Source organism: Peromyscus maniculatus, chromosome 6 (assembly GCF_049852395.1).
Source record: "Peromyscus maniculatus bairdii isolate BWxNUB_F1_BW_parent chromosome 6, HU_Pman_BW_mat_3.1, whole genome shotgun sequence".
NCBI lineage: Eukaryota > Metazoa > Chordata > Mammalia > Rodentia > Cricetidae > Peromyscus > Peromyscus maniculatus.
Window position 1 is genome coordinate 105,530,159 of NC_134857.1, and position 24,169 is coordinate 105,554,327.

Consider the following 24,169-nt stretch of genomic DNA (forward strand, 5'->3'; position numbering starts at 1 on the left):
GTTCAAACCTGAGTTGAAATATACAAAGCTTTTAATTGCGATAAATCTCCAAATGTATTTCTGTGGTTCTGATACGAATGCAAATGGATATTTAATCCACAATAAAATCTAAGATCTTCTAGGAGATAGCAGAACTTGAGCAACACGAGGTATCCCATGCTGATCACACTTAGATGTACTTCTACTGTGAACTCACAGGAGCAATTAGATTGGCTGTGAAGGGGATTCTAGAGCAGGAACAAAAGTGACAGTCAAGGGTGAAGACTACACTTATCTTTGGATTTAAGGACAAATGCTTATAGACTGTTATTAGGGGATTATGCCAGGTTAGTGAATTAGTGGCTGCCGATTCTCCTCCAATAACCATGACTTCATTAGCACTGAGTAGTTAGCTAAGCTCCAGTACCAGGCATGTGTTCCCTTTTGTTGAGCATATCTTAAGTATAATTAGAGAGCTTTTGGTTACCAATAAGGTATACATGCCACTATTGCACCCTGAGGGTTACTGTACCATGTTGGTCACTAATGTGGTTCACAGACATCAGAGCTGGGTAGGGCTGTTGGCTACAGCTTTCCTTTGCAACAGCTTGGTGACTGCCATCAGAGGAACCTCAGCATAAATCATTGCCGACTTAAATGTTACTTGCAATTTACCAATGTCTTTAAGTGCAAAAGGTCCCATGTATGACTAAAAGCAAGGAACTGCACGTACTTTTAGACAAAACTGAGAAAAACTGAAGCAGAATTTTCATGAAAATATAGAATGCATGTTACCAATAGGTTAGAGGCTCTACTGCAGACACTTACATTCTATGCTACGTAACATTTTCTATTTGTGTGAAGGATATCAATAATAACAAAACTCTTCTTGGTTGTGGGAATTTTTAAATTTTATTTTTATTTTAAACATAAATCTGATCCTAATATTGGGACTAAGGAATCATGGTTCAACAGAAACTATCATTTGAAACGAGGTAACTAACACTTATTCAGTGAAAATCTAAGTCAATTCTGTTCATTGCAATGGAGAATTATCACTTACACAAAATAAGATCTGAAAAAGTAAAATAAAATGATTGTAGAAGTTGGAATATAATAATACTAATTCTCTACAAATCAGTGGGAAATTCTGTATTGGCTTACAAATGAAAATCTTTTGTAATATCAGAAGAGAAGTGTTCAACTCCATGAGATAAATGTTGGTATTGGACTTATATTGATTAACATACTTTTATTTAAAATCACAGTATGATTTTTCATGTTGTGACTTCATCATTGCAAACAGTAATTATACTCTAATTAAGAACTCTTGTTTTATTAGACTATTTAGATTTTCAGGTAACAATGTGAATTCTTTCTTAGAACATATCTGATCACCCCAAGGAAACGGTGTGATAAAACTATTATGTGCCTTTTAGTTTCCATAACTTAAAAAACAAGATTACCTACACCTGTGCTACCACCTGTTACCAACATCACTAAATCCATTCCACAAACACCCAAGTGGATGGAAACCTAGAACAGTTTGGAGAATTTTCAGCTAAACAATGGTGTGGAAGGTTTAACTGTATGAAATTCAATAACTTCTTACTAAAATGTGTAAGGAAAGTATATCTAAGTCTACCAAAAATACAAACAGCATATTTACACATAACACACTTCTTGAAAAGCTGGATCCAGTGGTCTTCTTGAACACTTGAGTAAGAAATTCTCAAAGGCATATTTTAAGGAGGTTTCAGCAACAGAATTTCTGTAATTGCCCACTTTATCTGACAAGATTTGGAAGTTTTATCCTTTGTATTATTATTCATAATGACAAACACTGTCAAATGTGAAATTTATAAACTTGTGGAATTACTTTCAGCAGAAAGATTGAAAAAAATAAATGTTATACTCCCAATAAAACAAACTGCTAAATTATTACTCACGGTTGTTTTTCAACATACTTTTCTTCTTCTTTGTGGAGATAGGGTAGAATGAGAATTTCTTAAGACCAAACCCAAGTCCTCATTATGAGTAATACACCAGCCTCAAGGGTCTACCATTCTTAAACTTTTTTATTGAAGTGGAGTCGTTCAATTTTAGTAGTAATTTAGGATGTAGTGAGGGGCTGAGATTTGAGGGAAGTGTCTAGTTTCTTTATAGTTCAATAATAGTGCTGCTTCTAATTCAAACATGAACTCTTTCCAATTTGGGTCATCAAATTTCTTGCCTTCTGCTATTGGTAAGATATTACAAAGTTACTGATTTAGAAGAGAAAAAAAAAACAATTTTAATTTGATAAAACCAGCTATGGAAGCACTTTCTGTTATAGAGACTCTTTCTTAAGAGTAAGTGAATAAATGCCTTTTTGAAAATTTTACTTTATTAGAGAGAATTTAGCCTAAGTATAAAAAATGTTAAATCACCCTGTTTACTAAAACTGGCTAATAGGCCTTCTGGGAGTCTAGGGTAGGGGTTGGGTAGAGGAGAACAACAACAATAAAAAATAAGATAAAATAAAAAAGAAACAATGATAATTAAAAATTGTTCTTAATATTCTGGGATAGAGTTTAAAGATCCATATTGATATACTTGAAAAGATAAATCCCTGCATTTAATTTTTATTAAATACATTATTGCATTTAATACATTGTTTTCACACTCATATACACATACAAAAGTAAGGAGGTCTTAGAAACATGTTTATAATCTAAATATACCTATATATAATACTGTGAAATAAAAATCTGAATAAAAATTTTATTCCAACAACATTTCTCTATTTTCAATTTTGTTTATTGTTTTAAGTCTTTTTTTAAATCACAGTAGAAATTAACTTATGCTTAATCATCCAGTTAGTGCCTATTGTCAACTTCATCAAATGCCAAAATGTAGAATCAACTCATTCATACACTCTATGTCCTGCTACCATCCCACCATTCACTGCCTGACTTCTTTCCTCTTAATGGCAACATTGTGATAAGATTGTGAAAAGGTGTAACTAACAGGTTTGTATATATACCATTTCTTCAAGTATTCAGAAAGCAGTACATTTGATGCATTGTGCATTAGAAAACTATTGATGATATTACTTCTAAGTATCTGAGAGTGGCTCCTGGTGGGAGTGTCATAAAGTTGTATGTCATAGTGTATGACAAGGATTTACAGCATTCTAGATTTCTCACAACTCTTCCATGTTAGTGAATGACATTAATATTTCATTTCTCTACTCTCAAGTGTCAAATGTGGGATTTCCAACCACAAATAAATAAAGCACATACTCCGCATGTGTAGTGCAAATGCTCAGTAAACAGAGTGACATGGAATAGGCCTATAGCTGTCATCTAGTAAGTGGCTCATCAGGGAGGTCCTGATTTTGTGAAGGTTGTGACTCATCTCCCTGTTCCAAATGAATACTGTCACTGTCCCATGTCAGACACAGTGACATCAAAGGCTGCTGAGCTGGGTTGATGGAGTGAGGGAATGGAACTCATCTGCACAATGGGTGGCACAATTCCTGTCACTTCTGTGTAGCATGTCGAGTCTGATTTACTGACAAAACTTCAAACCCCTGCAGACAAAGCAGGTACCAATCAGGAGATTCATAAATGTTCTGCTTAAAAGAATCATGTTGGCACCTATATACTAGATTGTGTGACCCAGACAACATCAGGAATGAAAGGTGGTATTTTAAAGTTAAAATTTTAGAATGGTGACACCTGAATATTCAAAACTTAAATTATGGAATATCCAACAGTCACATAAACATTCAAACAATGGCCCTGCTTCCAATTGCCATGTGAGCAATAATCTTTAGTACTCTGAACAAAAGTAAGCTTTCTTGCTTTGTCTTAACTATACGTTAACATGTTATTTACCAAAACAAGACAAGAAAATTAGAAAATTCTTCCAGGGGAAAATTATTGGTAGGAGAAAACATAAGCAAAATGTGAAAAACAATTCATTCATTTACTTCATTACATGTTTTCCTCCACAAGAATCCATAGTCATTAGGAAGGACATATACAAAACAAACAAATAAAAAAATCTATAATAAACAACAATACAAAAATTGTGCCACCCATCTTTTCACTTGCCCCCTTTGAATTTTGAGGGAATCAGTCTTTGAAGGTAGAATTCAAAGTTCACATATGTTAAACACTGGCAGAGAAACATTTGGGTCCTGTCTTCCTACTCCATTCCTGAATATGTTGTACTTTCAACAAATACAAGCCAAAACTCACTGATATAGGAATAGGAAACACACATACACACATCTTACTAAGAAAAAAGACACCATTCCTCACCTATAATAGACATGTAACATTTAAAACTAAGGTCTGACACAATCACTTAATTGATTTAAATAATTAAGGCTTCTAAATGGTTCAGTGCCAACTTTCTGCATCAGTATTTGAATAAAATACATTTTTTGCATTTAGGGTTGTGCTCTTTACAGATATCTTATCCATGGCATTTCATTAGTAAGGTCTGATGAGGGAGTATTAGAATTGTTTGCTGACATTTAGTTTTAGTAGCTGTTAGACTAAAGTATAGCAATTCAAACTCAATGACCGAACAGATTTGTTCCCATTTCCTGGGCTGTTAGCTCATTTTACCTTCTTTTCATGTTTAATATGACCATTTCCTTTGTATTTGCCATTGGGGATTCCATTTTGGTAATGTCCATTTACTGTGCTATGCTTATTTCTAGACCACAGACTTTTGATTTTTCTATAGATAAATTTTGTCACACAGGACAAAATGAAGTAGAACAAGGCAGCACCAAGCAAAAGCACAAAGGCAATATCCAGTAGAAAATACTGACAGAAAGAAATCTGATGAACAGCTGAACGGAGGTGATGGGCTCCATCATGGCGAAGAATGTAGTCTATCCAATAGGTAGTCCGATTGACAGGGTGGCCAGGTTGATCCTTATGAATTTCTGATAACTTCTGAGCCCTCTGCCGATAGCTGCAGTGGGGGGAAAAACAAAAAAACATGATATAATCATGTACACACACGTTCTCTACTGATGGTTATCTCAATTTAGAAATGTGTGAAATGACTGATATTCTTCTTTAAGTACCTAAGTGTGCTCCAGGAACTGGGTTAAATGTTTTGAATACTTATAGTATCTCTGTAAGTTTCAAGCTAGTGAGGAAAAGCAAACCCAGAGACCCAGCATCTTGAAAAGATTCCATGATGAGAGGCAGATGTATATTTCCTGACCCAAGCTTTTCCCACACCACATCACACACATTACTCATCAGAAATTGCCAAATGCTGTTAACCAACGTATCTTTTCAAAAAAGAGACATTTTCAAGTTCTATGAAAATGACAGAGAAAAACGCTGATGTTTTTCATACCAGTTCTTAAAAAAGTAGTGTCATTTAGTCACATTAAAGCCAAAATAAACGATGGTGTGAGAATGTTATTTTAAGCAGAAGAAAAGGGGTTTGAGGAGCACTATGATATGATGTATGACACTATATGTAATATAAACATGAATGTAGGCAAGCATGTACATGACTACAAAAACTTTCTTAAGTGGTTAGTTAAAAAACAGGTAAAGTGATAAAATGTAAACATTTTATTTTAATTTAAATTGCATAATTATACATTCGAGGGACACTCTGACAGTCTGTTTGAGTACAGGGCCCTGACAGAAGATTATACTGTTTAGACAAAAAAAAATAAGTTCTACTTCAAAAAAATAAAAATATCACAAAGGATATGTATGGCTCTTAGTGCCTTACAAAATTTTAGGCATATGTGAAGACCTGGCATGCTAAAGGTGGAATGTAAAGAATAAGAAAGCTGAGAGAGCAGGTGCATTCCAAGGGTAAATCCATTCACAAGCAGTATGCAAAACAAGGGATATCTGGTCAAATTTCTCAAGCCTGTACTGAATGATAAATTATGTAGCTTAAATCATAGAACCAAATAGCCAATAGACATAGAAATGGCTAGTATACTAGAGAAGAAGATAGTGATGGTAAGGGGTACATGAAAAAGACCACATGAGCAGTAAAAGGTGAGAGTAGGCTCAACCAGATGGGGGCAAATGGTAGAGTGAAAAAGTTGGTAGGAGTTGGCAAGATCCTGGATTCATTGTGAAAGTAAGTAAAGAAGTCAGAAGCAACTGTAATTCTTGCAACCTGCCAGACTATGGCAGATCCAATGAACAGTAAGCACCCCAAGGTGCAGAGCACTAGCCATAGTGTGGCCCGTACGGGATGTGATGAAAGGAGGATCCAGAGAGTGGGAGGAGCTCTAAGATGTTATTGCCTATCTAAAAGGCTACAGTGCTGCATGAGTTGATGTGATGTTCCTTTTGTGATGTAGCTGTAGCCCTACATATTTTGCTTATAATAGGCATGGCAACAAATCGGGGAATTGAATAGGAATTTAGGACTGAGGTAGGTAGCAACCCAAGACAATCACTTGTAGGCCTTTTCATTTCAATGTGACAGGAGGATGTAGCTTTTAAAGGTACATTTACAATGTCATCAGGATTTCTTCTATAATGAATCTAGATGTAAATGACCTAAAGTGTTCACCCAAATATTGAGAGCGCATCCATATCTTGCTTTACATTGTATCATGCTTTCTAGCTGATGGCAAGAGAAAATGGATTTCCTCTTACTCTATTTTACTAATATATATATGTGTGCGTGTGTGTGTGTGTGTGTGTGTGTGTATATACATATATATATACATATACACACACACATATGTATATATATATATGTATATATATACATATATATATATACACACACACACACACGCACACATATATGTGTGTGTGAGTGTGTATAAATATATGCATATGGGTAAACAATTATCCTTCAAATAGAAAATGAAGAATATCCTAGATATTTCTCCTTCTTGAAAGTAATGAAATCACATTATATTTCATGAATTTATGAAAAAATATCTCATAGTAAAAGTTGACTTTGTGTTAGATAATTGAAATTATAAAGATCAGTTCACCTTTGTTTATTGCTTTCTCTAGAATGATAGTGTTTCCAGACTTATAAGGATTCTTCCACACAAAGTAGTGGGTTTTCATTAAACAAAACCAAGGGACTAGGTACTAAGGGACCAGGTAAAGGAAGTAGGATTATAATAATATCACGAAGGTTTTATGTTAAAAAAATTAACCCCAAACAACAAAACTTTCTTTAGCAAGAGTGGTTACTTGCCTTAAACTAGAATATCTTGAATATAATGATAATGAGGATAATTAGTCTTTTAAATAATGATTTCACTATAAATGTGGAATATCTGCCATACATCTGAAGTAATTTGCTCCAGTTTGCATACTGACTTTTAAGGAATGGCACATATCATTGCTAGTTCTATATTATGCAAGGCATTTTTATACCTATTATATCCTTCAAGATTCTGCAGTTAAGATTTCATTGCAATGTAATGAGTACAGCCTGATCTTTTTCTAATTCATGCTGGCTCACACCTCAGAGAACACTGTTAAGCTGAACTGGGAATACAGCTCATGGAAGAGTGCTTGCCCGGCATGTGCAAGCCCCTGGGTTCAACCTTCAGTGCCACAAAACAAACACACAAACCACCTTGCCGAACCACTTTCTGTAAATGTTTGTATATAATGATCCAATGTTAGCAGCTCTCCAACTTGCCTACATCAAACCCTTCCTTCAGATTTTGCAGGCCTATATGAAAATATTTTCCAAACAGCATATCTTGAAATTCATGATGTCTAACAAGGAAAACTACAGATTATAGAAAGAGTAGTATGCAGAAGCCTGAGGCACAGAGCATACTGCTCCAGGTACCACATTTGTGACCGAGACATTTGTAATTTTAAGGGGCCACAGATGAGTACCATCTCTGTGCCCACGAAAAGCAGCATAATGAACCTTGGATGTTTAAAAATTTTTGTAAGTAAGCTTCAAATAATTTTTTTTAAGAAAACATTTTCTTATGTGGCATTCCTTCGGATATAGCAACAATTCTCAACTCAGGGTTTAGCCATCTCCCCCAGGTAAAAACAGAAATTACTCTCCTCAGCTACTTAATGTCATCTGAAGCACACGATAAACTAAACATCATGTCTTCAAATGAAGAAAATCGCTGCTTTGTTTAAATCTACCCAGGGCAGCTGCCCACTGAGACTTATTTGTGAAGTGGGTTAACTCAGGACACATCAAGAATTTAAAAGGCAAAATAAAGATTCTAATTCATCATTCACATGAGCAAACACATCTCAGCAATGGCTAGTGCTGGGAAAGCCAGCAGCACGTGATTGCCAGTCAGGATGAAGAGCTCTGTTAGGAATCAGCTAAGTCTGTCTTCAGTTCATATTTGAATAGCTATGCGACCGTAGGCAAATTACTGAAGCTCTTGGAGCTTCAAGTGCCTCATTTCTATACTAAGAATAGCAGAAGTTCTAATACAAGGTATCAGCAAGGGTGATGACTGATCACTGTCAACTTGAGTGGGTTTAGAATTCCCTAAGAAACGTATTTTTGAGTATGTATGTAAGATCAGTTGCAGGAGAGAACTGAGGAGGAAAAATAGGAATATAATAACATTGTTCCATGACTGGGGACTCAGAATGAGGAAAAAGAAAGCCAGAATGGTGCCAGTATTCTCCACTCTTGGCTTTCCTATCAAGATGTCAGGAAGCCCATGTGACCACAGCTGGACTGCTATCAGGCCTTCCCCTGGGTCAGCACGATATACCTTCCAACCACAGACCAAAATAAATTCTTCCTCCTCCAAGTCACATCTTCTCAAGTATTTGGTCACAGCCATGGCAAATATAACTAGTGCAATGAGTATCAAGGATACAAATGAGTATAAAAGATACAAATATGACACACTAGAGAGATCTGACAATAGATCCCTCCTTAGTTTTTCTGAAAAATCTTGGTGGCAAAAACCTCAGGGTTACAACTTGGATGACTAAATGGCTGATACATTTAACTTCAAAATTTTAGAAAACACACATAACAGTAATGTAAGGGATATCTCCATGGTGGACTTAGAGACAATTTCCTGCCAATATACTGTGTAAATAAATATGTGTCTAAGTGTATATATGTAAATATGTGATAAATGTTTATATACATAATGTCATCTGCCTTATATTAGCTGAAGCCTTACCTTGGATTATTGATAACCTTCACCAGCGCATCATACAACTCTCCTTCAGTAACTGTTTTCCATTCTAACAAGATCCCCATGCCTTTTGCCTGTACTCGAGTCATAGTATCATAATGGTCTCCAAAAAGTGGAATTCCCACTACAGGGACACCATGATACATAGTTTCAAAAATGCTGTTCAAACCACCATGGCTTAGGAAGGCTTTGATGTTTGAATGACCTAAAAGATAAAAAGGAAACAACTTACATCACTACTCTAGATTTATCCAGAGCTTAACACTATACAGTAAACATGCATTTCAGAAAGTGAATTTTTAAAGTGGTAATTTCACTGATCCATTATTTACATTAATTAAAATGTCTGTTACATGTATCAACTGAAAGTCCTTTTTAGGTAATTTAAACATACAACATTAATCATAAAATATATGGCAACGTTCTCTCAAACATAACTAGCAACACAAACTAATTGCTAATAATAAGGAGAAAGTCAATGAGGGCATCAACTGTAAAAGATATATATCATATCATATAATATTTAGCCATCATGGGAGCAGAAAGGCTAGCTTGTTAAAATTTTAATGAGGTATACCCCCTAGGTAAATGGCCTGTATTTAATAAGAGGAATGAAAAACTTGCATAAGAAGTGCAAGAAAAATAAACAGTGTGTTTAGGAAATGTGTTTTTAGCAATATATAATTATTGGTTGCAGAAATACTAATCTCACCAGGTACAGAACTGTGTACCAACTGCAGTATCAATGAGCTCTCAGTACATCTCTGTTGTATAGATAGTGTCTACTCCTGATCTCAGATTAAATAAAGGATCAGGTTGAAAAGCATTTCTTGGCACCAGAACTCCTTAGTTTAACAAAACCTGTACTACCAAGTCCAGCATTGAAAAATCAAGTAGAGCTGGCATCTGAAGAAAAGGGTGACTCTATGGGGTGAAGGGAGAGGACAGTGATTTGTTGCCTACTTTTTGTCCTGGATGAATCTTTGATTATGGAAGTCATCACAACCCCTGCAGAGGTGATACTCAGAGTAATAGCAAAGCACTAATCTTGGAAAAGTCAGAATACTGAGACAAGAAGAACCTGGGGGAGTCTTGAAGAAGTCTTCCTCACATACCACTAAAAAGCTGCAATTTGCTACAGTCCCACATTTAAAACTCAAATATTTCTAGGTGAAAGTGTCATATTGTTGTACTGAGTTAGCTAATGGCCAACTTTTCTATGGGATTCTTCTTTTTTTTCCCCTACCTTGGATGGATTCAGAGATTACAGTAACAGCCAGAATAATAAAGAAAAAAAATTGGGAAAAGAAAATTCTTGTGTTTATTTTTGCTCAGTTTTATTTACTACATTTAGAATGAGCTAGGTAGAGAGGACCCATATATAAAAGCTATTCACCATTTTATATTGAAAAACTGAAATTGCTTGCTCTATGACCTGAAGATATAGTGCGAAGGTGCAGGGCACTGTGAATAGTGCTTACTGATCAGGTGTGAGGTCCTGGGTTCAATACACACACACACACACACACACACACACACACACACACACACACACACACACAATTATTTAACTATTCCTAAAATTCCAGCACTTAGGATGTAGAAGTAAAACTTCAAAGCTACACAGTTGAGTGCAAGAAAAATTTGGGTTAGATGATAGACTATCTTTAAAAACAACAACAATAAGAATGGAAAATAAAATAAAATGTCTGACTTGTAGGGCCACTGTAGCATCCAGAAAGCATATTTTAAAATAAGTATAATCTTAAATTTTAATTTTAAAGCATTTAAAGGTTGTTACTAGTGTTTTAAGATTAATTATTTTAAAATGTCATTTTATTTTATATTTGGCATTAATATTATTATATAAATGGTTTCTAATACTACTGAGATCAACAGCTTTCTTATTATTTCCTTAATACACATTAAGGGGATGATAGTACACTGGGTATCTCAGAAATTTAATGAAAAAATTGTTTATTTTACTGTCTGTACTCATTAAACAAAGTAAAATACTTTATACTTAGGCATACTTCAAAGATAAGCACATAATCAATATTATTTTAATTTTGTGTTGAAGACCAAAATCACAACAAATAAAAATTTAAAGCAAATGTTTATTAAAATTCTTAGTAATTTAGGAAGAATTAAAGCAATTGATCAAATTAAACTTAAATCAATTATTTCCCTGGTTTTGGCTTTTCTTTGGTTTCAGACAATCAAATAACTCCCAATTATCTAGGGCTTACATAAATCTGTAAATGACTATAACATCAGTGTATGCTTTTTATGTTTAAATTTTACTACTTTTACCAATTAACCTAATCAACTATAGCATTATTTACTACTAATAACTTATACAATTTAATGTGTATTTTATGGAAAATTGAAATTGGATGATTGTTTAAATTTTTTAATTATAGATTCCAGTGGTTACATTTTACCATTGATTTTCCAACAAATAAAATTCTTAATCACTGGTCTGAATTTTAGGAATTGAAGGACTAAATTAAGAATGAGTCTACCGGAAACCATGCACACATTTTCCAAAGCATTTAAGAGCTAACATTATGGTTACTGAATATCAGTTAATTAAGTGCAGCCACTGACTTACCAAGCAGGTCATTCTGAGGCAACCATTCTATGAGCTTCGTGTTGTTTCCTAGATTCTTTGGTTTAGTTCCAGAAAACCTAAAATGAATACCAGACAATGGGTCTTTCCAAAATAAAGACTTAGGACATGGGTTAATTTTGTAGACTTACAAGTGTTATGTTACATGATAAATTACTGAAATTTTGGTTTTGTATCAATAAAAATGTGCTTCACTTTCTTTATAATAAAGTATTCTACAATATTCCAAATATAATAAAATATTCCACAGATAGACAGATATGATAGAATTTTCTCATAGTCTATTTTCCATTTGCTCTTCTAAGAGACATACATAAGAGATGGGGGGGACCCAAATGAATGTTTGCTGAATTTAATTCCATTCAAGTACCCAGGGAGAAGAGAAACGACTACCACCGGGCTGTCACTAGCCACCATCCTTCCCATCCAGTGCCAACACTGAAAGACAGCGGGAAGTATGCTTCAAACCAGAGAGACTGGCAGAGCAAAGCACAGAGTTAAGCTGTTCCCTCTGTGGTGAACCTCAAACGTGTCTCAGAGCTAAGAGGATGACAAGAGTCTGATGTTACCAAACAGAACTGTCCTCAATAAAGCATAAGGAAGCTCTGGGCTAAAGCTTGATGGAGAGATCTCAATGGAACTACAGTCAGAAGGGGAAAGATCTGCTCAGAACACAGTTATTGATCATTCCCTAGCCCAGCCTCACACAATGTTATGAAGGTAAAAACCTAGACAATTCAATAATAGCTTGGGAGATCCTTTTTCCTTATTGCAGAGTTGTGTTCACTATGATATCCCTAGACCTCCAAAATAGTGGTAAATGCAAACAAATTCTTGCTCAACAAAGTATGCAGGTCTGACAACTCGCTGCAGTGCCTTTAGGAAGCCGAGACGTATCTTAGAGTCTATCTTAACCAGTATTAATTATCTGATAATTTAACGAGTTTCAGAAGCTCAGTCTCTCATATTAAGTCTGGAAATACCAATTATGGTGATAATTTATTTGTACTAAAATGTTATTTGTATGTTAATAAATAAAGTTGCCCGTGGGTCAGAGCTATTAGCAAGCCATAGGAAAGCTGGGCGGTGGTGGTGCACGCCTTTAATCACAGCACTTGGTAGGCAGAGCTAGGTAGATCTCTGTGTTTAAGGATACAGCCAGCATTGGAGACACACGCCTTTAATCTCAATACCAACCAGAGAAGACCTGGACGTCTATATAGACAGGCAGTGACAAGGCGGTCATATGGTGGGGTTTACAACCAATGAGAAGGCAGAACAGAAAGTCTTTATAAAGACAAAAACACAGGAAGTAGCTCTCTTTCAGAGAGGTAGGACCACCGTGAAAGGAAGGATAAGGTTTTTAGCTCTTAGCTCTGACCTCTTGGCTTTCTTCTTTGCATTGGTTCTGTGTTTCTTATTTAATAAGACAGTTGGTTATATCTACAACCAATAAAGGCAAGAGAATACAATGAGAGTACAAAGTACCTAAATTAATGAAGTATTTAAATTATTCACTCATTCATCATTATGTACCTTATTCCAAACTGATTTGAAGAAATATAGAGTCAGGCATGAAATTACAACTAAATTTTTTAAACAAGAAAAAATGAGGGCTTAATCTGAAGGAAAAATAAAACTGTATCCAACATAGACTATATCATTCCGCATCATATATTCTTTCTATGTAGTTATTTTTAATCAATCACAGACCTTTATGAATTAATTATTGATTTCAATGCATTAAAAACAAAATGAAACCTCAAGATCATCTAATCTAGCCAGTGAATCAATGTTCCATGCTCCAATGTTCCATGGTGTGAATATTAAATAAAAAGAAATTTGGACTCAACAGCAAAAAACCAACCTAAATTACCACGATCTTACCTCCAAATCACTTTTTGAGGCAATCTCCCCAGAGCTCCAGCCAGTTTGTAAGCAATGTCTTCTGACAGATACTTGACACCAGCTCCAAAAGACACCAGGACAAAGCCATGTTCCTGAGCACCATTTACCCAACTCTGCAGATCCTAGAATAGAAACATGGAAGGCAAGTTTAAGAAGACCAATACAGTTCAGTCAGGAGCATCAAAATATGCTTTGAAAAAATCTTCAGGTAATTTCCTTAAACAAGAAAACAAAAGGAGATAGTATATGGCATTTTCTACTAAAAACAGCAAGCTACTTTAAAAGATTTATTTCAGGGGGCAGAGAGATTGTTTAGCCATTAAGAGCACTTGTCCCTTTTACAGAGAACCTGGGTTCAGTTCCCAAAACCCACACACAACTTACAACTGTCCATAGCTATATTTTCTGGGGATATCGCACTCACTTCTGACCTCTGCTCGTTAACAGGCATGCACATGTAGGGAAAACACTCACACACCTAAAATAAATGAAATGAAAAAATACTTCTTCTGACAATGCTCATCAAACTAGGATGGCATATGTTGTTTGTTTGTCTGTCTTCCTTAAGGTCAGTGAGTAACAACCCAAATAAACCAATAGCTAATAGTATAAGACCCTAAAAGTTCTAATAGTTAAACCATAGTTAGAGAGAGATGTAAGAATATGAGCAAAAGATTCAGTTAGACCATGTGACAAACCCTACAACCAAACTCCTCAATGAATCCTCCAGACTTTTGCTGGGATGGATAATTTGTACTAAAAATGAAAGCAGTCCTGTACATAGGCACCACTCCCAGCAGCTGGGTTCTAAAAGCACAAGTCTTATGTTACTGGTGGGTCGTCTATGTGAATGAATCTTTCTCAAAGACATGGAAGCTGTTCAGTGTGAACACTAACAGGTCCAGTGCATTTGAGGGCATGTAAGACTCTCCTAAGGACAACCCTGCTGTCTACTGACTGTATCCCATAGGTAGTCATAAAAACAAGGGTGTGACCTAGTTTTGTAGGAGTGTTTGTGGTGCAGAGCCTGCTGTCAAGGCCACTGCACAGCTCCTGCCTTTCTGTTCAGTATCAGTGGATTGTTGTCTTCTGTCAATGTGGGTTACAGTTTCATACCACTTTCTAGAGCACACACTGACCACAGCCAAAGAGCACTACATGGTAAGAATCATGGCATGTTGGTACCATGGCTCATAAAGGGAACATGTGACCTACATGTCTTTTTTTTATTTAATGATACTTGTATAAAGAGGCTTTATGACATTTCACTCCTAGAGACAGAAAGGTAGGACCACAGCTGATATCTCAAATGACTTAAGAGAATCCAAAAACTGCAAGACAGAGAGCGATGATGGTAAGATGGTAGATCCTGTAGTCAGTGAAGAAAACACACTGTGATGATTGGGTAGACACAAATCTTAAACATTATTTTCTAAGAAATTTGATTTATAAGTGTATAAAAGAAACAGAGGCTGTCTCAACTTAGGATCAGAACCACTAATTTATCTTTTGCTACATTACTAAGCCTTATTTCACATGCTGAAAATATGAGCATGATATCTGTTGATTCTAAGTAAGAAGGAGAAAAAAAATCTATTCACAGTTTAAATTTTACACACAACACTAAGGCAGATATGCCTAACACAATGCTAAAAATGCTACATGGAGAATGCGTGAAATGTGTCATCTTTTCCCTATGTCTTGCCTTTAGGCAATTTACCACTTACCACTCAATTTTAAGATCAATGAGATTAGCAAAAAGTTTACTCAGAGGCAGGTGGCCTTACAGTAATGGTATCATTTAAGTGTTCTTTCACATAGACTTGAAAGGTCATAGAGTTTTAGTGAACTCCATGCAATGAAAGTTTCTCCAGATTTTATTCCGCATGATGTAAAATGAAACCCACACATCTACATTTTTTTCTCCCTTTTACTACAATAATTATTAACCATGGTAAGAATTTTTTGTTTAGTTTTCACTAACAGGCAAGCAAGTAGAAAAAGTTGTAATCAGCATGGTTGCCTACATGAAAAGTAGTCAGTATTTTCAGTAGATAACACTTCACTTGGCTTACAAGGGGCAGTGTGGCTTCAAGTTGGTATTCAACTGGGATGGAGGTAAAATAGATGAGGGAATGTCCAGAGTACAAATGGGGAGAGAGTGAATACCTGGCTTCTCCTTGATGAAATCCTCCTTCTCTATAGGGTTTCCAATCTTCACAAGTGCACAGAATATTTAACTGACAGATGTACAGTAGGAACACTGAAAGGATTGAGTTTTGGATTTGGCTAAAAACTCACCCCGAAAACATGAACACATGTGAGCTAGAGGTTATGATGATATTAAGGCTTCTAAGTCCATAGTAAAGACTTTGAAAATAGAAATTCATGAAATGATGCCTCTATCTCCAATGGGCTGGGAAGCCCTAGATGTCATTATACATATATACTACCTTCCAGAATTTAAGAACTCATCAATGATATAGTCCAAATCATTTTGTAGTTCTTTACTAAAATTAATTTCAAGATAAAGATGTGTAATATTAAAAAACCCTTAGTGCAGAAACTTAGTATTATAAAACATAAAAGTATTTAGAAACTTCCTAACTCCTGCAAAGAAAATACTAAATTAGAAAAAAAAAGACTAAAACTTTATTTATTTTTAACACCAACAGCATCCATAGATATAGAAGAAGAAACTAAACTGAAATGTGTAAAACACACTTGAAGAAAACTTTAATAAACACAAACCTTAAGAAACACATGTGAAAACTTTAATAAAGGACAAAAGGAAGGTAAGAATAAAGATAGAGCCGGGCGGTGGTGGCGCACGCCTTTAATCCCAGCACTCGGGAGGCAGAGCCAGGTGGATCTCTGTGAGTTCGAGGCCAGCCTGGACTACCAAGTGAGTCCCAGGAAAGGCGCAAAGCTACACAGAGAAACCCTGTCTCGAAAAACCAAAAAAAAAAAAAAAAAAAAAAAGAATAAAGATAGAGTAATAGTATGCTTGAATTGCAAATATTGTTAGGATGATGCCAATTTTTATTTAAAAAAAAAAACCTGAATGTATTATATCAACAGTACATTTTCCAAGGGAATTTATGAGACATTAAAAGAAAGTTAAAGCTTCAGAAAACAAAATAGGAGGCTGGAGAGATGCCAACTGGTAAACTCCCTGCTGTGCTAATACAAAGACCTATGTTGAAATCCATAGCTAGGCATAGCAGTGCATGCCTATAATACCAGTGGTGGGAAAGTGTATAAAGAAGCCTTTCTAGCCAAGTCACAAGAGACCCTGCTTCAAATAACAAGGTGAGGCATGACTGAAGAAGAGACCTGATGCCTGACACCGATCTTCACATGTACACGCACGCACGCACGCGCACACACACCACACAAACAATCATTTAAAAAATGAAAATGTGCCAGGTGGCAGTGGCTCACGCCTTTAATCCCAGCATTTGTGAGAGCCAGGTGGATCTCTATGGGTTCGACGTCAGCCTGGTCTACAGAGCAAGATCCAGGACAGGCACCAAAACTACACAGAGAAACCCTGTCTTGAAACTAAAAAATAAAAATGAAAATGAACAAAATGATGAAGAAACTTTGAAAAGCACAGGCAGTTCACTTTTCTAAGTATTAATATGTCCCCAGAGTCTAGAGCAATTATGACAGAGCAATGAAGACAGCTGATAGAGACAGACTGCTGTCAGATGTGAGCTAGGACTTCTCATGAGAGAGTAAAGGAGTTATACAAGTATAGGTCTAGTGAAAATATGAGGCTCTACACTTCCACAAAGCATGAATCACAGAAGGATAAAAAATGTTAAATTGAATTAAACAGGTGGTTGATCTGTAGACACAAAAGAATGCTTTTGTCATACTCTGGAAGGTCTTCCTGAGTCAGGGACACCAGAAATCACAAAAGGAACAGGCACAGCTCACTAAAGATCAGACTAGACTACAAAGAATGGAAGCAACAAAACAATAATTAAACTAGAAGGAATTTCCAACATATAACAAGGATTAACACAAAAACCAAATAAACAGAAATATCCATAAATGACTTAAGAAAACCGCCCCCAAAGATTGCTAAATTGCACAAACGTTCCAGAAAAACGCTTCACCTTACTTAAGAGGACCACAAACGCAAAATGTTTTCATATCATCTATAAGCATTCTATTAAACACAATATACCACAATTTAATCCATTTAACTTTAAACATTTACAGAACTTATTTAATGTTCACTTACTAAGCATTAAACTTTTACAATTTTTTTTCAACTTCTTTTTTTCAGAAAGGATACAATCACTTCAGTGGCCTCTGGGTTATTCAGCAATCTTTTCCCATTGTAAGATTATCACTCAAGTGATATTTCCTTTCAGTAATTCAGCAGTGTGAGCTCATTAGTATATCACCTTTCCATGCATTTAGAATTTAGCAACAGAATTTAATTTCCATGCATCTAGAATAATGAGGCGGAGTTCTATCACTAGCAATTCATTTGTTTTGAGAGAGGATCTTACTACGTAGTTCCTGATACTCTGATATTAGCCATGTAGCCCTGACTATCCTTAAGCAACCATCATCCCTTACCTTTCCATGTACACTACCATGCTTGTCCCCACCATTATTTTTAATCACCTCAGGAGTCAGCTTTCTCAGTACTATGTATTGAATACTCCATCTCTTCAGTGATTCAAATTGTCACCATCTCAGTTGCTTTCTAAATTCTCCTCTGTTCCACTTATCTGTCATCCCTGATAATTCTGATGTTTATTTAGTGTTACTTTATCATGTACTTTAAGTATTTGCATGGTTCAATTCCTCTCATTATATTTTATATTGTGATTAGGTTATTTGTACATTTGATATATTTAAATTACTTTTTAAAGTCAAAACTTACACTAACAACGTTACTTCTTGTGTGCATTGTGGGTATGTATGCACATATGCACAGAATATATATTCTGATTTCATCAAAAATGTACATTTAGAAATCACATCCATTCCTTTATATTCAGATGTCAGCACAGCATTGTACTTTATACCACCAGGTGGCATGGCAGGGACAGAGCAGAGAGGTTTGGCTTCGAACATCATTATGTCCAAGGTTAATACTCATTCCTAAGGGTTCAGGGGAATCCAAACCCCAGGGGAATAACTCTCCAATCATCTAAATGTAAACGAAGGCCAATGATCAAAACAGTGAATCAAGTAGTCTATACGAACATAGAAACACAGATGTCAGATGTTCCCAAACTATATGTGGGTAAATAATTTTATTTCTACACAACTTAATTGCCAGATGTGTTCTCCCCCCACCCCTCCTTGCAGGGCTGTCTTTTGCAGTAATGTAATAAGGAAAATATGTATGTTTTACATTTATCATAACCATATTTGGTACATTAAAATGCCACAACATGACTAAATAATGATTTGTTTTCTAGCTGACAGATTCCTTTCTCTGGATCGTTTTATACCAAATGATTTGACTTGGTCATAGGAAGCAGAAAGCTGGTAATTGCATAAGGTGTCCTCCGACTAGCCCACCCACTCTGCCCTGTGTTTTTCAGCGTGAAGGAGTACAGAAGCTGGGCTCTATGGCAGGAGACTAAGTAAAACAGAAATTAAATACAGAAAAGTGATGACCCACAAGTATATCAATTTCAGTATCTTTAGGTAATACCTTTACATGATGGATGTTTAGAAATCAGGGACAATATAAAAATCTAACTAGCTCTTCAACCTTTGAGAGATCATCACTGAATAAAGTTCAGCTCTGTACACAAAAATAAACAGAAGCCTCCTATTAATTTTAGATCATTTAAAACCCCCCAGATAACTGCTCCCCAAACAATAAAAGACTAACTGAAGACTGGGAGGCACAGTTCTGCCTCCACCCTCATTGAGGTTTTGTTCTGAGGGTATCAGACTCTTCCAGGCTTAGAAAGGAGCTTCATGCCTCATGGCTGGGAAGAGACTGGGTTGCAGTAGCTAGTTCTAGGTATGTCCTTCTGGCACCCCTTCTCTGCCCCCAACTGGGAGCCTCGAGAGAGGGCCAGCACAGGCAAGGAAGCAGTGACACTGCCTCCTTTGTCAGTGCCCTGCATTCGGAGGGGAAGAATGCCTGGACTGTGAGTGAGTCCTACACAGAGATGGCGAGAGAAGACAAGGGGGAGGGTGCTGAGGCCACTTTTGTTGTTCCCAACCCCAACATCAATAGGGCTTTTTTTCTGTATTTTACCATGTCTGGTATAAAGAATGTTCTGCTTAGGTCAGGTGGGCTGTAAATAATTGAAATATTTATATGGTAAAATTCAGCAAGTCGAATAATAGCAAATATTTTGATACAAAATCTTTTAAAAACAGCTCCGGGCATCACATGATCTTTGAGTATTGCTAAAGTAGTTAAACAAGACTTAACTAAATAAAATACATCAATTAAAACATAGAAGTTAGAGCTAGGTACGTCGCATAGGGTAAAGTGCTTGCTGGATAAGTATGAGGAACTGAGTGCAGAGTCTCAGCACCCATGCAAAAGTCAGATGTGCCAGGCCCCATCTGGGACCCCGGTACTAGGGGAAGAGGCAGTCAGCCTGGCCCAGATAGTGAGCTCTAAACTCAGTAAGAGACCCTGTCTCAAAAAAACAAAAGGCAGTATATACATCACACACAGTATACACGCCACACATCAGTATATATAACACACACACACACACACACACACACACACACACACACACACACGAAAAGAAAAAAATGAAAATGTAAAAGTTACTACTCAAAATAAACATGAACTGAACACTGCTTTCATGGTTTGGAAAAAGATTTTCCTCAGAGTCCAATTCCACCACTTGCTGTGTGACGTTAATCAAATCACTGGAAGCCTATCTTCCTCATCTCCACAAGTGCAGGCAATACATCACAGGACATTGAGATTAAATGGGATCAAATATTTAAAAAAGTACTTTGTCAGCTAAACACAGGCCTGTTCTTTTTCCTAGACAAGATGTTGAATAAAGAATACATAAATTATGGGATGAAAAGACATGTATCCCAGGGCTGGAGAGATGGCTCAGTGGTTAAGAGCACTGACTGCTCCTCCAGAGGACCCAGGTTCAATTCCCATCACCCACATGGTGGCAAGACAAAACAGTATTTCTAAAATATTGTTTGTTATGGTATTTTACATTCTTCAGAACAAAGCTAATTATAATACATAAAGGAAAAACAGTACAATGTTTTCATGCAATATCAAGTCGGCAGATTTTCTAGAAAATTCAAATGCTTTCCAAGTTCATCCTGAAGTTTATCAACAACTAACCTTAAGATGTAATAGAGAGATCAATGTCAAGGTGAGGGCTGAGTCTAACACTGAACATTCGAGAGAATGAAAAACTCCTGAAAGACACATTCATTCCCACCAACATGCTGAAGTATCTGTTTTCCCTTTCCATCAGGCTTTTGACTTTTAGCAGCACAGTTACAATTAGAAGTAAGCAAAATTTGAAACCCTTTGAAGAGAGTTAAATTTTCAAGGTTCTTCAGACCTTCAACAAACTGCACACAAGCAATTTGGACATCCCAAGGATATGAGCACAGCAAGCTGCTGGAGTACTATGCAAAAACACACAGCATAAAAAAAGAGCAGACACCAAACAAACAGAGGAAACTAACCAGAAAAGAAAAAAAGTCTCTCAAAATGATTTGTAAATCTTCCTTAGGTTACAGAAGTAAGTGAAGACTCAAGAGATGTGAGAAGGCAAGAGATCTGGAAACTGACTTGAAATTAGCATGTGCACGAGAGGGAAGGGACCAAGATGGAGAAGAGGCACCTTTCTTCCTGAATGAGTGCAGAGTACAGTTGTGCAGCCTGAAATATATACTCCTTAATCTCCTGTGAGGGTAAATGGAAAAAGGATGCTGCAACAAAAATGGACATGCATAAGACTTCTAGTCCAAAGGGAAAGATACAGTGCCTTTATTTGATCTGCAGGCATATTCATTTCACCAATGATGCAATCACAGTTAAACAAACTTTTATTGGCTACCTTTTATGTGTAAGGGACTACATGCCAGGAATATAAAAGAGCAAGATATAGTTTCCTGCCTGGGAGTTCAAAGTCCAGCTCAGATTCCTGGTCTTCACTAACAGAGAATTAACACTGCCTTTGCTGTATTATTTGTATTCTAGCCAATGGATTCCCTGGAAATAATAAATTTTAAATTTTAGAAAGTTCATTTACATTAAATATGAGGTAACCTAGTTTTTTTCTGATTTCAGAGTGACACTGCCAGAGAAATAATTTGATGACAATCAATTCCAGATGTAGGCTAAATATTTCTAGAACTCATTAAAAACACGTTTAGAGTGAATTAAATTAAATAAAATAGTAAAAAAAAAAGCACTGGGAGCATAAGAATTTAATCATAAATAGTAGAAATTAATATTATGATAATAGTATTTGGTGTTTCTAAATTATAAACCAGTATAGAGCAAAACAGAAAAGGAAAATTTGTTTAAAACTTGTCTAACATATAATTTCCAAGGTAAATCACCAAATAGATCTTCCCAGGTTGATGATGACACTTAAGTCAGTTGCTCTCAAATGCTTTATGAAATAGTACATCTTCTGATAGACAAAGACCGTGGCTATTTCCAGTAGCACCAGTGTTTGTGACTCAGCTGAACAGTATATAAACCAAAGAAGGCTGGAGAAGTCTTTGGTCCACTTTTTTGGCATGAGTGACTGTGCAATACATGGCCTCCCTCTTGATCCTCATTTGGATAAATACTCTTATACAATAATGTTAATGACACAAAAGGTAATGGATATATTGACCTCAGGACAAGTAGCTGCTCATCTCAGGGAAAGCATTTGTGCCTTGGGCAGAAACATGCAGAATCACAATAACAGCCTCCTAGACTATATAATCTTCCATGTATAACTTTACATAGAGAAAACTCTATTGGGAAAATAACAAGACAATCAGGTTAAGGAAAGAATTCGATCTGGATTCAGTAATGACTATATAAATGAAGAATGAAGTCCAATTATCCAACATCACTGTAACCCCAACCAGCAATGCTGGGTACTCTAGGAAAATGGCTAGCAAGAACATCCAATGACAATATATACTACACAGCTAATTCTATAGCACTAAAATGTGAATTAATCTGCTCTTCTTATAGTCAAAGACCAATCATTCTCTTAATACTGTAGGGGAAGTAGAAGTCTATGTGACAAATTATCTTTGAGCAGACAAAAATGATGTGGTCTCTCACCTATAACCTTAACTTAGTTTCTGAGCCCTCTCATGAAAGTTCACTTCGCATACCTCCTTTTTACTTCATGGGAACACAAAATTTTGATAGTTCATCCAAGGCTCACACAGTCTTTACTCCTTATTCTAACTGTAGTCCACTCTCTCATTGTATTCCATCCTTGCCAACTCAGGGGCTTTGCTCATAGCTTCTGTGCCCATGACAGCATTTTCATCTATCCAAATTCAACAAGTTACTCGAGGTCAGCTCACATGCTGCCTACTGTACCAGTCCTTATCTAATCTTGCCATGATTAATCATGTATATTCATTTTTTTCTTTACTACATGTATCTATGGAACTGTCTATATATGAACTACTTATACATTATTTACATACATCATACTCTTTAGTAAACTATATTTTTCTTGAATTTCAAGGCATCAAGAATAATAAATTTCCTATAATTTATATTGAGTCAATTAAACACTCATCCAAAATGTGTCATATGCCTTATATTTTCTCTAGTCTTTTACTGAACTTTATTAATTTTGTAAAATTATTTATAACACTACCAACTTATTAAAGAGTTTATTTTAAAGATCTATTTGTACTTTTTCAGATATCAATTTTCCCAAATAACACTGCTATATCTGGTAATTTAGGAAAAGTTAAGTTATATTTCAGCATTTAGGTATTATTTACATTAATAATTCAAAAAACAGTCAACAGATGAATCTCTAGGCATCAAATTCATGTTCTCTCTCCTGCCTTTCCTGGGCACCAGTGACCAATCTGTTGCATCACTGGACAAAGTCCTTCCTTAACAGGGAGCATCAGGGAACCTGTGAAACTGAGGCATGCTTGCAGCAAGCTCAAGGATTCCAATTAGAGCATTTCAAAAGAAGAATAATATCTTTTATATCTATGTATGTATCTATGTACCTATGTATTTATCTATCTCATTGTTTCTGATCTTGAAATTGAGTCAAACTTTCCATGGAATTAAATAGCATTGTGAAACTTTTACATTGATAACAGAGAAACACGACTAGAGAAAAACAGCTTTAGAAATGTTCTAGAAGAACATTTTAAATATTCATAATCAAGACAAGTTAGGTCAAACAAAACTTGCAAAGTCGTTTTAGGACTAAACGTTTGCAAACTTTCACGATATACCCTATTTCAGGAAAACTATCCACTAGAAT

The 24,169-nt window shown here is 35.9% G+C and overlaps 1 protein-coding gene across 4 annotated transcripts in view; it reads right to left on the reverse strand.

Annotated features, from left to right (window-relative positions):
- Window positions 1–874: 874 nt before the first annotated feature.
- Window positions 875–24,169, reverse strand: part of Ugt8 (UDP glycosyltransferase 8) — a 71,589-nt gene continuing 48,294 nt past the window's right edge. For 2 of the 4 annotated variants that reach the window (XM_076574925.1, XM_015993313.3), the window contains exons 3-6: window positions 13,671–13,813; window positions 11,766–11,842; window positions 9,137–9,356; window positions 1,967–4,956 (exon numbers count right to left, since the gene is read on the reverse strand). In XM_076574925.1, coding sequence (XP_076431040.1) covers window positions 4,593–4,956; window positions 9,137–9,356; window positions 11,766–11,842; window positions 13,671–13,813 — 804 coding nt within the window. In that variant the 3' untranslated portion in view covers window positions 1,967–4,592. Of the gene's footprint in view, window positions 4,957–9,136; window positions 9,357–11,765; window positions 11,843–13,670; window positions 13,814–24,169 lie in introns of all 4 variants that reach the window. The other 2 variants (XM_042279832.2, XM_006970411.4) reach the window with 2 other exon arrangements.